A 15,357-nucleotide genomic window follows, 5' to 3' on the forward strand; every position below is an offset into this window, starting at 1 on the left:
TCAAGTGTTTACTCAGCAAGAATACCGACGCTATCGCTGGACAAGGTCAAGGAAGAATTGAAAAATATTCAGAAGTGAAGTATTATACAGAAAGTAACAGAAATCAGTAGTGCTCTTCCATCGTACCCGTAATGAAGAAATCAGGTAGTGCGTTGATTACAATATGCAACTCAAAACCGCAGTAAAGCGAGAGCGGTACACCTTACCAATATTAAAAAATTAATTTACATGAGCGCAGCATCGGCTTTCTACCGGATTTCTTTTGATCCAGATTTGTTATCACTCCATGTGGGGATATTTTTTCAAGAGGCTACCGTTTGGCAGTTGGTCGGCTCCAGATATCTTCCGAGAAACATAAAAGCTCTCGTGAAGGATGAGTCCCACGTAATTTGAGATTTTGATGATATACTCGTGCAAAGTGAGAACGAACAAGCTCGTGGAAAACGTAACTATGAGAAATGCGAGCTCAAAAGACCGCCGAATAGTTAACGATAACAAAAATCTGTGATAGTGATAAAACAAACGCTTATGCTGAGTGACAGTTTTCAAATGTAGGAGATGTGTATTATCTCTATTCCACTACGTTTGCAACGGGTGCAGAAGGATGCGACAAAGACCCTTGTGCGGCTGTAGCAACCGCCGTGGCTACTGCGACGAGCATCGCTGGCAGACGGTCGTGTGGCCTACTAACCGCCACTGTGTAGGACGGAGCGTCATTCACTTTTTCTGGAGTCAGAGCCAAGATGAGCTCTGCTGGCGCCGTTCTGTGCTACTGGTCACTGCTCCTCGCCCTCCTGGTCAGCGAGCACCCGACGACCGCTGATGGGGACAAGGTGAGTGATGCACACATCGTATTTTACTAGCTAGAGTTTTGCCAAAAGACCGGGAGACTGACGGCGGCGCAAGACTGACAGCAGAGATGATGCTATGCTGGACCCTGTGCCTTGTGCCAGGACTGATCAATAGTTTGTCTCGCTGGCGATGTACATGCTCATACCAGCGAAATCAGTCTGGTTTTTAGGTACAATGGTATCTTTGTGTACTTAATTGAACATAGCTAATAATGAGGGCTCACTGAAACACATTTATTATGAGAGGATCATCATTTTACGATATAAAACGCAATTTTAAAAACCCAAATAGTGTATAAAACAGTCACCAAAAAGACAGTTATAAAATTGAACTGTTGGAGGCTTTAATAATGGTCAAGATGCACATAGCTGCTGGAGATGCTGATTCTTTTTTGCCGATGGTGATGTCGGCTGGACGTGTTTCCGTTACAAACGCTGCCAGCAGGCTGATTAGCCTTGCAGTCGGCCTTCGCTTCAGCTGAACTGGCTGCCGGTAACACAAACACACTTTTTAACACGTTGGTAATCTAGTTTTGAGGCTGCTGGTCACAGCTGAAGGTCATCGGTAATATCGATCTCTGCTGGGTTTCCTCGCCTCAGCTTGCGGCTGAATGGTGAACGAGAATGCTGGAACCATCCCATCCCACGCTGATCACGTGATTAATCAGAGTCACAAACGTAGAAGCTGATTGTTACTTGTGCCACTTGGCTAAATAGGTAAGAGTATCTTGAGCACGTGACACGTCCATGACCATAAGTAACAGGTAACAAAGGGGCCTGTTGAAAGCGACAAATCAGTTTAGGCTCACAAGCTCGTGCAGCTGTACAATAGGGTGTAGCGTTATCCAATGAATTGTAACTGATCAACAGGTACATTTGGGGTTTTGTACAACCAGCTACTGTATACTGAATTCAAAAATTATATATAGCAAAGAAATCTGCAATGAGCAGAGCACCTCCTATTTCTGTCCCAAAACGTGCAAAAGTCACGTTTTCTAAACTAAATGTTTCCTTTTTTGTCAAAAGTTCTCTATTTAATAACTGCAAGAAAAGATCAGTTTCTGATATATTTGCACTGTCAGACAATATAAACAGTGCAGACACCGGTTTTCATTTCTAGTCACGCAGTCAACGAAAATCTTGCTTAGTCTGAAATAACGCCATAAAGCCTCTCGACTTGATGACAGCTGGTATGTAACCATCCCTTGCATCCATCCCACAGACTGATTTTGATGCCTCATTCACTGTCCTGACAGCGTTTGACTCTCTGAGAGTGGCAAAGTATCTGACTGATGAAGGGGTGAGTTCTTCATCTCAGAGGTGCTTTTTGAGAGGTGGTTCCATTGCAACGTTTGGGTAGTGGGTAGTTTTTCTTTTTTTTTTTTTTTTTTTTTTTGGGGGGGGTAGTTTGGGTAGTGGGAATTCTCTGGTTTGTTGTTGATACCCACCAGCTGATTGGCGAATGGTCTTTATTTTATTATGTCCACTGCTGCCTTTCTTTTGACTCTATCGTCATCTTCAAGCATCCACAGAATAACATTTTGTGGTGGGCCCAAATATGCACTGCAGACCACGTTATATTCCTGCATGCCGGTGATAACAAACTCTGTTAATTAATTGTTGAAGCAAGTGCTCTGGTCCGTCAGTGCATCTTGGGCGACACTTGATGCTAAATCACGTAGAGGTCTATAGCAGTAGACGATGACGTATGTCATGGAATACAGTTCGTTACTTGGTTACACTGTTGCCACACATGGCCTACATATCCTGCTAGCAGTTGTGAGCCATCAGGCAACGACACCAGCCCAGGCTTTTAGCGGCCCGGTGGCGCAACGGTTAGCGCTGTTAGCGCCTGTCACCAATACAGTGAAGGTTGGCTGCCCTGAGTTCATTTCTCGTCTCGGGCACGCTGTTCTTTCTCTGCACGTGGCACAGAAAATGACAGAAAATGGCTTCAACATTTTCCCACGAAGTCAGTATACATTCACTTTTGTAAACTGCGAGGCATGCTTCCTAATGGAAATAGTTCCATCAATGGCACGGTAATCAGAATGGTCTAGGAAGTAAAATTCCTCAGGGTCATTTTTGACCATAAACTGTCTTTTCTGTCTCATATTAAATCTCTACGCCTTTTTTGTGTCAGGAAGCTTTGGACATTCTCAGAGTAGTTGGCCATGTCAGCTGGGGGGCGGACCGCACGGTCCTGTTTCGTCTGTATCGTGCCCTGGTCCCCCTCCTGGATCCATCATTTATGGCTCTGCTGGAGAGTCCTACCTCAAAATTCTCGATCCTATTTAGCACCAAGGGCTTCGCATCTGTTTGGGTGCCTTCCACACCACTCCAGTACAAAGTCTGTACGCATAAGCTGGTGAACCTCCACTTTCTCTTCACCGTATGAAACTCATACTATCCTATGTCTGTCGCTTGAAAGCTCACCCTGGAAACCCTGACTACCTTGCTGTGTTTTGACCAGAGCGTGCTGCCCTGTATGCCATGTATATCAAGGAGCAAAAACCTGTATCACTCCAAGCTGCACATCCCTTACAAGCAGCTAGAGTAAATATTCTACCGATAGAGCCTCTCCCTCTACTAACAGATCGTCCTTGGACTTTTCCTATTCCAGATATTTGTCTGAATAAATGGCACCAGTGAACTCATCTTTTTTCCAACGCTTGCAGGAACCTCTTTCTGACTATCCTGGATTCTGCTCTATCTTTACAGATACTTCTAGAGTTCCAAACGGTGGCCCTGTAACTGCGGCAGCAGTTCCGTCCTGCCAGTCGCAACATGCTTCTTCAGCCCGACTGGATCGCTGCTCTATTTTCACTGCGGAATTTCACGCCATCTTGTTTGCCTTGCAGCACGTTCACCGCTCTTAGGAGCACGAATTTTTGATTATTTCGATCTCCCTTTCTGCCCTTCAAGCTTCTCTTTCCAATTGTTTTGACCAATATATCATGGTTAAGATTCATACGATTCATGCAGCTCTTCTCCGACCAAAAAAAAAAAAAAAAAAAAGACATTGTTTTCATCTGGGCTCTTGGCCATGCTGGCAACTCCACTGGGACACTTTGGGCCAAAATAAGTTACATGCCATCTTTTCCTGTCTTTCAGGCGTGCCGTCCTGTGCGGCGGGAGGAAGTTCTTCTTAGTACATTAAGCTAAGGACACACCTATGCCACGCAATCGCACCTTTTACGAGGGGAACCCCCACCAGACTGTCCCTAGTGTCGGCGAATTTTTTACAGTTGAACATGTATTAATAAAATATCCTTGTCTACAGAGTACCTGACAGATATTTTTTTATCGCAGATTCTTTGGTATACCTGTTTAGATTAATCCCATCGGCAACTATTTTTTCATTTTTAAAGATAGGGTTTTAATCTTTTTGGACTTCATTTTTTTTATGCTTTCTTCCTTTCTTTCTAATAGTTTATTCGTATCATCACCCGTCTAGATCACAGTGCAAAGTTTTACACGTCTTGACATATCTGGTTTTAATTGTACCACATCGCTGTTAACACCTGGTTTTAACTGTACCGTATCACTGTAATGATTACATTTACAGAGAGGTTTTAGTGTCATTCACATTGTCACACTTACCATCATGATTTTAAGGGTCCGAAGCCTTGCTCAAGCCCTAATCATGTCTGCACCACACTGATGCGTTATCCTGACGGTTACACTGCTGACGAAGGCCCCAACTGTTTTTGCGGCGAAACGACGGCATGCAGCAGCGAATGGGAAGAAAACAGCGACAATACTCTTACCTGGCAGCACTATGAGAGAGGTGGGGCGTCTACTCAGTTCAAATGTTCTCTACTGTTTTTATGTACATTTGTACTTTTCTAAAGGGTTACACAATTTTCTTTGTTCTCCTACCATCGTCCTTGTGACTTCAAGCTTGTTTTTATTGAACTGGGATTTAGCATTGTGTCTATTTCTTAGGATAAGGTTGGAAGAAGAGAGGGAGGGAAAGAAACTTAATATTTTAAACTTTCTTTGCATTTTATTTAGTTTTGCTGATAAAGGCCATCGGCTTGACAGGAAGGGGAGCATTAATTTAATATTTTCTGTTAATGTTTGTCGTATATGTTATATATCGAAGAGAGATTTTAGGATTTTAAAACTAGTTTTGGGGTGCCCTCCACAAGTAAAAAGAGATTTGTGGAAGCCATTAACGATATATACATTCAGCTACGCATTCGCTGCAGTGCAAAAATGCTTGGTTCCCAATTTTTTTACACTAAGGATCATACGGACCTGGACATGGCCTCTTAAACACTCGAGACAGGTGTTGACAGCTGGCATTTTGGCATTTTGAATGTCAGTGATTGGCATGCTATGAGCTATCCCGATTTAAATGTTTAAATGCTGGCTTATAACTTCAAAGAGGTATTTATAGAAGATTAGTCTTTTATTTATCAATAAACAATAAAAGATTTACAATGCAATGCAAATATTACTCTGTTTTATTAACGCTGAGTGTCAGCGTTATGGAGGCCGCCATTGTAACCGATTCACACCTAATAATAATAATTGCTAAATTTGTAAAGCACATACTCGCATTCCTGAGGAGAATGCTCTTAGTGCTTAAGAACAAGAACGAAACGTATGAACAAGAACGAAACGAATGAAAACAGACACATCAGCAAAAACATCCCTTCAGTGGAAAGCTGATAGTAAGAGGAAACGTGACCGACTAAAAAGAAACATGGCAAAGATCAATCCAGAAAGAACTGAGGACCAAAAACTGACAGGGACGCACATTGACGAGCTCAGTGTTCAGCTTGTGATATCAACGTTTGCTTGACGTTGGATTCTTCTTACCGCGCATGTCTCTGACAGATCCACTTTCAAAATATGCGTGACACAGAATTGACAAAACTGTTGTTCTGTGGCAATGTGACCACATTTGACCACAAAACACCTGATTAACGTTTGCTGCAGATGGAACACTTTGAAGAGATCTTGAATCGACCTCGTCCACCGTCTTTACCTGATATACCACTAGCATCTGAACTTCACGTCAACACCAGCCCTCCCACTAAGACAGAAATCAAAGCTATCAAAAGCCTGAAAGTGGCCAAGCAGCAGGCCCAGATGCTTACCCCCAAAAGCACTTAAGGCAGACCCAGAAACAACAGCAACAATTTTACAGCCCCTCCTACACAAGATCTGGGAACAAGAGCTAATACCAACAGACTGGAAACTACACCAATGTGAAAGCTGTCCTACTGTATGGTTCTGAAACCTGGAGAGTACCAAACACCATCAACAAGCTCCAGACCTTTACCAACTGATGCATACGCCATGCCATATTCTGGGAATAAGATGGCCTGAAAAGATCTCCAAACGCAAACTGTGGAAAAGAACCGGCCAGAATGCCACTAGCCAAGACATCAAAAAGTGCAAATGGGGCTGGATAGGACACACCCTGCGCAAACCAGCTGATACCATTGCCAGGCAGGCACAAAGTGGAATCCTCAGGGGAAGAGGACAGTTGGAGACCAAAGCAGACCTGGAAAAGAATAGTAGAGAGTGAGGCAAAGGACGTCGAAATTACATGGGCCCAACTGAGGAGGGCTGCCCCAAAAGGCTTTAATGATTTTTCTTTGTGTGTGTGTGTGTGGACATCATCGTATGAGCCCTTTGATTTGACAAAACAGTTCTAGATAACTCTATGCGTTGTGTGAATGACGAACGATATTTGTGTTTGTCATGCTCAAAAGCATAGTGAAATATGCAGGGCACTGGAGAGTACAATACAAGTTCTGCAAGCCAGTCTTTGCTGAGATGAGGCAGTGTGAGCCGGATGAGCGAGCCGTCACCATTAATACAGAGGTCAAGACGTGGAAGCCGTACATTGACCAGGCGCGCTGTCGGTGTCCACACAGTACGGGTACCAGCACCTTGTATCAGCTCAGTGGGTGGAAGCGAGAAGGTGCTCAGTGGAAATATCACTACAACTGTCACAAGGTTAGTACATCTTTACCTCAAATGGTTTTCCCCAAGTGGCGAATGGTTTAGGAAGAAAACAGCTATGAGAACAGATGACCTGGTAATAAAATAACTCAAGTGATTGATATTTCATAATGAAACAACTCAAGAGAAAATCGTGTGGTAGGAAAATAGCTTAATTTACGTGTAGCTGAATACATAGCTGACTACAGTAAAAATCTTGACAGTAGCAGGTAACACTACAAACAATTACAGTCGAACTTCTAGAAGTCGAATCTTCAAGATGAAAAAAATTCAGGTACGGAAGGTTCGAGTTAAGGAAGTTCGTGGGAAAAGAACATTTTTTTTTTACTGTGGACTTATCTTTGTTCCCCCCCCCCCCAAAAAAAAAAAAACAAAAAAAAACAAAACAAAACAAGTCTGTTATGGACGCCTGACGACAATTTCTCTTAATTTCTTTTAAAATAAACGAATCGATGACAGTGAGTAAAAAATGTTCATGGGTACGTCTTCGTGCCACTCGATCAACGAACGAACGTCATTCAGCTTGGGTCGTGCCTCTTCAGGGTCGGAAGTGACGGCGATTCTTCGAAATCACTCTCATCTGATTCATCCGAATTCTCGACCAACGTTGACCTGTCGTCAATTTTCTATGACACTTTGAAGAATCTCTTTTTCTGTCGGCTGTGATGCAGCGCATATTGCATCGTCAACGTCAGCGTAGTCCTCAAATGTAACGTCTTCTGAAAAGCCCAATGCTTTCGTCGCTGCTTTCCAGTCATTAGTGAGTTGTTAACATCGTCGGTAAGCGGCTATTGCACGTCGGACGTGCTTTTGATGAAACCGGCATTCCTGAACCAGTTCAGAATCGTTCACTGTGTGACATCTTTCCATGAAGTTGCAATATCTCGGCAACAATCCAAGAGGGAAATGAACATCACGGTTTTGTCATTGCTATCAAGCGATTGAATGATTCGTTGAAGAATTTCCCTCCTGTATTTGTGCTTCAAGTTATTAATGATCCCCCTGATCTAAAGGTTGCAATTTTGATGTAATTTTGATGTAATAGCCTTCAATGGTTTTGACAGCAATTTGGGATGTGCAGTACAGTTGGGGGCGAGTGGGCTCTGGCCCTCCGGCCACTATGAACGTTTAATTTTAACCAAATGTTCATTTCTTGGCTTCCTTTTAAAGACACTCCGGCACCTTGCGGAGACGGAGTCGCGCTTATCGCACACGTGTTTCCTACAGCAAGGAAAATCTGGGTGCGCAGGGTCGATGGGGTAGGAGTACTCGATTTTACACTTTCCGATGTATTTTCAAATGGTTTCAAAATACTGACTGGCTTAAAATTATTCGAGTCGTGGAAGTTTTTGGCTAGGCCGGTTCAAGCTACGGAATTTGAATATGCAACCAACCAATTGATGTTTAAAATTTGAGTTAAGGAGAAAATTCGACTTACAGAAGCTCGACTGTATAACTAGACTAAGGCAAACAAATCCCTTGTGCAAAACTGATGAAGCTACAGTTATGGCTAAACTGGATATGTACAAGTCTTCTTGAGCTAAAGGGGAAAAGACCGTGGGCAAAACTACTGACCTAAGACGGACAAGGACACAAAGTAGGCAAGTCTCTTTAATGAGAAGTGAACATGTTACACAATATGCAGTTCACTACCTAGAGAGAAAAACAATTACACGAAACAGACTGATCGTATTTCAAAGTGAAGAACATGCATAAAATCAGAAAAGAAAGAAAGACAGTAACAACCAAAAAAAAGAAAAGCTGAATTAATTGGTGACCTATATAATATCTTTTTAAAATATCAATTGATTTTCACAGGTGGAATGTAAATATTATCCCTTGGGCACCGAACTAAACAAGCGAGGATCAGAATGTGCGAAAGTGTACATAGACCAATACAAAACCAGTGACAAGGTACAGGAAGTAATATTCCTATGCGCATGCCCGGAGGGTCAGATGTGTCCAGCGCGCCTACGCAAAGACAACAAAGACGAAGTGGACTTGAAGGAAGATGACCATGGTATATTTGTGATGAAATACTGCGAAAGCAATCACCAAACGGAAAACAACAAGTAAAGGATAACGAAAAAGCAATGATGCCACAGGATAATCAACAGATTTTCACTGTAGGAGGGGTAGCGAAGGAAGTCAGACTGGCAAAGACAAAGATAAAAGATGTAACATTAAGTGGCACGACTCAGCAACATGACATATTACCACAAAACAACACACATTAAGATCCAGACACGGTGTTTGTGCTACCAGCCGTAACATGACCAGTGATCATGAGAGCACAGCGCGTATGAACACCTCTCACTCTTGTTGTGTATTGTAGTCGAGCGTGAACTTCAAGTCCTTGATTTTACCCTTAAAACCAAATGTAATAATGTAGGTAATGTGGTTTAGTTAAAGATTATTCTCAGTGATAAAGTGTCTCATTATTACAACGAAGAAATGTTGCTTTGTGGTGAACTTCCTATTTGTATACCTTCACTATTTGCCAAACGTTGTCATCACAATACTTTCCCACACTCAGATCCCTGCCTGTGGTCACACCCCACTGATCTCATCTCCTAGGTTACGACTCACTTATCCCTTTCTCGCGATTAATTCGCACTTTATGTGGAATCGACAATGTCATCTTTGTAAATATCTGTCTACATTGCTATTTCCTTCGACTTATCTTTTAAGTAATAGGGAACATCAATTTATCCAATCGGATGATGTATATTCAGCATTCCATAAACACTTTATGCACGTGCGCATAAAGATATCTTACTTCTTATGAGTTAAATAAAACCAAGAAAATATATTTGCAGTCAATGTTACAATGCAGTCTCTGAGATAATGACTGTGATTCTTTGTTTTAAATTCTTCCTATGAGAGTACAAATAATAAAACATTCGTGGACTTTATGTCTTGCAACAGAGGAAAAGGTAAAAAAAAAAATTATCAAAAAAGACAAGAAATGTGAAAATAAATACAGAGTTGTTGTTTTTTTTTCTTTAGCTTTTTTGCACGTGCTCGGAAATGGAGCATGAACGCAAAGCCCGACGAGTACATATATACAAAGTATTCTGTACGATATACAAAAAACACAAGATTTTGTAGTGAGCATACAAAACACATTGCACCTCTATTTTCACAGTGGCATAAATAAAACTCAATTGCTCATCCATATGAGACATTAAACTAAAAATTTTAAGGAACGAAACCTGCAGTTGACGTTGGTCGGTGACAGTCTTGCCACTATCTCAAAGCAATTCTGGGTGGTCTGACCTACACACTGATACAGAGAAATTAAAAAATTGCCCTAATAATGGTGATCATTAACAACAACTGAGGAAAGCAGCACTGACTATGACTTATTTAGGTTACGCTTGGCAATCAATGGGTCCTCAGGAAAGACTTGACAGAGAATTAATCATAGTAGACAAAAAAAAAAAATCCTCATACAAAACACCCCCCAAAAAGTTCGAAAGCAATAGATCTAAAACAAACAGCGACGCATATAACAGAGACTTTGCTCGTAAGGTTGTCTAAGCCAGCGGATCTCAAAGTATTTTGGACAGCGAACCACTTTACTGAAGTAAAAATGTGGCGGACCACCAAGGTCTAAAATCACTCTGTACCGTGAATTTCAAAGTTAAATAAACCGCATTTGTTTCAAAACTAAATGTACTTTTGTGAGCCATGATATAGCCTTAGTTGCTGGCATGGCATAAAATACCAAAGAACAAACTTTTGTGACAGTAGTATAGAATAAAATTACATACTTCGTAATACGTGTACACATAAAAAATAAGGAACTGCACTGGGCTACTAAGGGTAACAGGTGACGTGGTTACATGACGCAATGCTCGCGCTGTGACGTAAAGACTTGGTAAGGGAACGTTTGGTGCGAACGAGCAATTATAACTCGTGTGAAGTAAATACTGGACTAATTAGCGTATATCTGACGATTTAAACATCACTTTGCTGTCATACGACTAAATCAGCCGCGGACCACCTGACTTATGCGTGCGGCCCACAAGTAAGCAAAAAAAGAAAAAAAGTCAAAATACAAGTTTAAATAGGAATCCCGTTTATTTGCCATTCTGAGATACGTTTTCTGCATGTGTATTGCCAATTAAGCGGCCATTTTTGTTTAATAAGATGGCGGCAAAACTTTTTCGCATGGTTCTACTTAAAATAGGCAGCTCAGCTTGCGTATATATCTTGTTCGAACAACGTATGGCTCTTTTAGAAATGGCAGGGGCGAAACGACCAGCCCCTCTTGAGAAGCCAGTTGTTTGTCATGTGCTGTGATTCTACTTGTCCAACAAGAAATACCAATATATGTCTGTGTCCAGCGGATATATATATTGAATATCATAACATGATAGCTTAACGGATTTCCGAAAATTTACATCTTTATGAAGGTAACAAACTGGAAATATTTAAGACTAATAATTCCTGGGTATTGTAAACGCGCGTGTTTTCCCATTCAGTAGATCTAGCAGCTAAAGCACGAAGACGAATAATTAGCATCTTAAAATTTCTTTGGAAGTAAGGAGACACTTCTAAATTATTACATAATGTGGCCTTTTTATGATGCATTAAAAATTCTAGATCATTGTCATGTACGTGTTAACTTAAATGGGGAGGTAACAATCGCTCCAATTAGCGTCTAGGGTGGCTTGTCGACAAGCCCGAGGCCCCTCATTCAAGAAGAGGGGGCTGGGCGTACGTGCCCGCGTATGCGGAAGGAACTCAGAGATGTTGTAAGTGGGAGACAGCCCTAAGTGGTTACAGCATGGACGTGTATTCTTCACATCTGCCATGGCAGATCACTTCTCGGCACGACGTAAGAGTGGACGGAGCAACTGATCAGCAGTTGACGGACATGCAGGGCCATACTTTTGAGGGAAAGTCATCAGAGTGCGTGACTGTCGCCAGGCGTATTGGTCTCCACCAAACCATCATCGCTGACCCACAAATACGAGAACAGCTTAATGGTTGTTAATATATTTGCACTCGTTGTGGGTGTGAGCTTGGCTGAATAAAGAAATATTGTCATTGTCATATATTTCTTAATTGTCTGTTGATTCAATATCCCTTTGTTAATTACTTTCTAGCTGACTCTTAGTGGTTACTGTATCTCTGTGTCTTCACTTTATCTTCAGCATTAGAAATCTTTTTGTTTCTTCATGTACTACACAATAACGTAGTTCTTGTATCATGCACTTAGTGCATGCTCTAACATTAGCATCTGAGCTATATAAATTGCACACTTTTTACTATGAATAAAAAGTTCACATTAGGCAAAATTCTTTATTCTGATATTTACATGACTATACAAGTATAACTAAAAATCCATCATTTTTCATCTCCGGGCATGCTACAAGTGTACAACACCTTGTATTGTTAACATCACAATCTCTCTTGTGGCTGAAACTTACTGAGCCTTTTGGACATGAGCCCCTTTAATACTAATGCTTTTTATACTGTAGAGGGTACACTGTGAAATAAAGTGGGATGATTTGTGGTTGTTAAACTATGTGCATGCACAATAAAGCACTAAACATCACTTGACCATAATTGTGAAAAAAATGGGAGAGAATGAAACAATTCAAGAGGTTTAAAAAGTTACGTCAGATATGTACTAACCTTTACATGTATGTGTGTATATATATATGTGGCAGCCAAAGCAAATTTGCCTATGATAATACATGGAAATTAAAAGCCCCAGCCATTGATGTTTACCTATCTTCATACAGTCAAAAAACTTTTTTCATAGATTTTATATGCCTTATGGGCATAATCTTTAACATCCATTGCACTTACAGTTCACTGCCCTACCAGACAAAACTTCCATGAAAAAGCACTCAAAACACTTCTTTGGTTGAGATACAGTGATGTTCACATAATCAGAAAACTTTTGGTTCAAGTGTTGCTCTTAAGCTCACTTGATTCATGGTGCAAGATTGTCTGCCAAGATGGTGGACTCTAAGCAACTATGATTAAAACTGTATATAGGCCATCAATAGTACAATGCACTCTGTTTCATCTCCTACTAAACAAGCTTTTCCATGCTCACTAGTTTTGCTTGTACACGAAGCTGGTCCAGAAAATGGAATGATCATACTCTTGGCAATAGAAATCCAACTATCTTGCACTCCCAGTCAACAGTCATCACACTGCCTTATGCTTCTGATGACAACACACTTAAACAGATAGTATCTCCAGTTGTTTTTACATTGTGCTGCAGTTTATTTGTACACAGTGCTGCAGTTAAACAACTGACTGAGCACATTCATTAAAGCAGGTGCAGTTGTGCTCTTTTGGTTTCTACAGAAATGTAGTAAATCTGGTAAGATTGAGGGACGTTAATGACAGAAGAGACTGAGCTTAAAAAAACCTGTTATTGTAGTTGTGTTTAATAAAGTGGCAAGTGCAGTTTACTTTGTGTGAGTGAGTGCATGTGTGTGTTTTTTACAAGAACAAAGGCACATAGTCTTTGGCAGCTGAGCCAGAGAAGTGCCATTTAGCCCTGCTTTTGCAAGAAGGGACCAAATCATGCATCCTTACAGCCACAAAGGTTACCATCTTCAGTGTGCAAACATGAAATGGCTCTCTCTCTCTCAAAAAAAGCTCTCTTGATAAACCTCTTCACGCAGCATACCTACTGATTGGACGCCAAATACTCCTAGCCTGAGAACTAAACAAGGAAAAGGCCCTGTGATTGTTTAAAAAGTGAAATGAAAATGCTTTAATTCACAATATGAAAACATGCATAGCATGCTTATAAATGGACTGCACTGAACTGACTGCTCAGAGTACTTGAACCTAGGAACAACTCGTGCAGCATGAACAGCAACCTGTACACACAAATTTCCTTATACAATGTGTAGACAATGACTGCTGTCACAGTAGTAAAGCATGGTCTATAAATTATTCAGTTCTACACTCAAAAAGAAAAAAAACCCCACTAACATATACCTAACCTCGGATGAAACAAGACCAACATGAACTATACATAAAAAAGATACAATATTAAAAAGTTTTTTAAAACTCTGTATGCATACATTGAAATCTGATATTTTTAAATTAAAATTACTTAATTCAAAGTATAATTGCCAACACCAAAAATAGAGTGATCAAGATACTTTATAAAGGCATGTTGACCATGGGGGTATGTGACCAAACAGGAAATTTAAGAAATTTGTACCTTTATACCACTTTCTACAGATTATTTTAGCAGCAAAAGAATTTTTAGATCAAATAGGATCACCATGCCATAAAACTACCAAGCATTCATAGTAAACCAGTAAACCAAACTGTCTGGTGCTGATGATGGTGCCAAAGATCTGTTACCATAAACAAGATTCTACTTTGCCCAACAAATTATGAGAGAGTAAACTAATTCAAAATCCCTAGATACATGCATGCCACCAAATAACATATTTTGAGGTGCTACTATTTATAATGCGGAGTTTCCATTCATTTTTAAAACAACAATTCATTCCACGCAGACATCTTTCGCTATTTTGCACCTGCCTATGAGAAAGTACTAAATCAGTTTTATCTTTAAATGGCTATTAATGTGTGTGAACTAGAGCTGTAAAATAAATTTTAAATAAGTGAAAACAAGATATCTTTTTTCTTTTAGAATTTAGAAAAGTATTTGAAGAACAGGAAGATTACAATAAAACTGAATAGCTATGCATATCTAAACTGCAAAACTAACAAACCTGTTTTTAAACTGATTAATTTACAAAGTGGGCCTAACCCTAAACGGAGAAAAGCAAAACCATTAAAATGTAACACATTGCAACCAATTAAGGTATTTACTTCATAAAAATGACCACTGAAACTGACAATCAGCTGAAAGAAACAAAGGTCTCATAATGGCCACAGGGGAAAGCTTGAACCAATGTGGTACACATTTTGGCAGTGGCTTTTAGGGTCTTGCTGAGGCATTATTACAATGGGAGACTTACAAAGGCATAAGAGCAGATTTAAATTTAAATGGCATCTTTGATCTTCATAAAGTAGAATTTTTTTTAATATCATGAGACAAGAACTGCATGTGACAGCGTACTGACAATAATTCTTCCCAAAGTCTTGCGAAACAGTGTTTTGCAAAACAAAAGTCACGTAGCTCACATCCTTCTCAAGTCTCCTTACCTTATACTATGAAGAACACAAAACAAGTGATAATTTATCACTGAGGGCATAAAAGAACAATAAACTGATTCCAGTCACACCTCTTTTTTACATCACCAATACATGCATTCCGAAATCTTTCGTCATTCACGCTCTTTCGTCCTTGCACATGCGCTTAGTCCTCCCACTCCGACTAGATTTGTGACAATTTTCATAACTTTTAAATATGAAATACATACATAACATCTCAATACATCTTGCGATTATTATCACTAAACATTTTTTAAATGAAATCTGTATTTGCAACTTTAGCCAGTAGATGATGGGGGGAAAAAAAAAAAAAAAGAAAATCAAAACAAAACAAAATAAAAGA

General features: G+C 40.3%; 1 protein-coding gene across 1 annotated transcript; it reads left to right on the forward strand.

The window, feature by feature from the left end:
* Positions 1-649: 649 nt before the first annotated feature.
* Positions 650-14,745, forward strand: LOC112562116. The gene is made up of 4 exons (XM_025235137.1): positions 650-833; positions 4,470-4,641; positions 6,601-6,830; positions 8,655-14,745. Exons 1-4 carry the CDS (start codon positions 744-746, stop codon positions 8,910-8,912), a joined length of 750 nt encoding a protein of 249 aa, XP_025090922.1. The 5' UTR covers positions 650-743; the 3' UTR covers positions 8,913-14,745.
* The last annotated feature ends 612 nt before the right edge of the window (positions 14,746-15,357 follow it).

The sequence above is a fragment of the Pomacea canaliculata genome, linkage group LG4, assembly GCF_003073045.1.
Source record: "Pomacea canaliculata isolate SZHN2017 linkage group LG4, ASM307304v1, whole genome shotgun sequence".
NCBI lineage: Eukaryota > Metazoa > Mollusca > Gastropoda > Architaenioglossa > Ampullariidae > Pomacea > Pomacea canaliculata.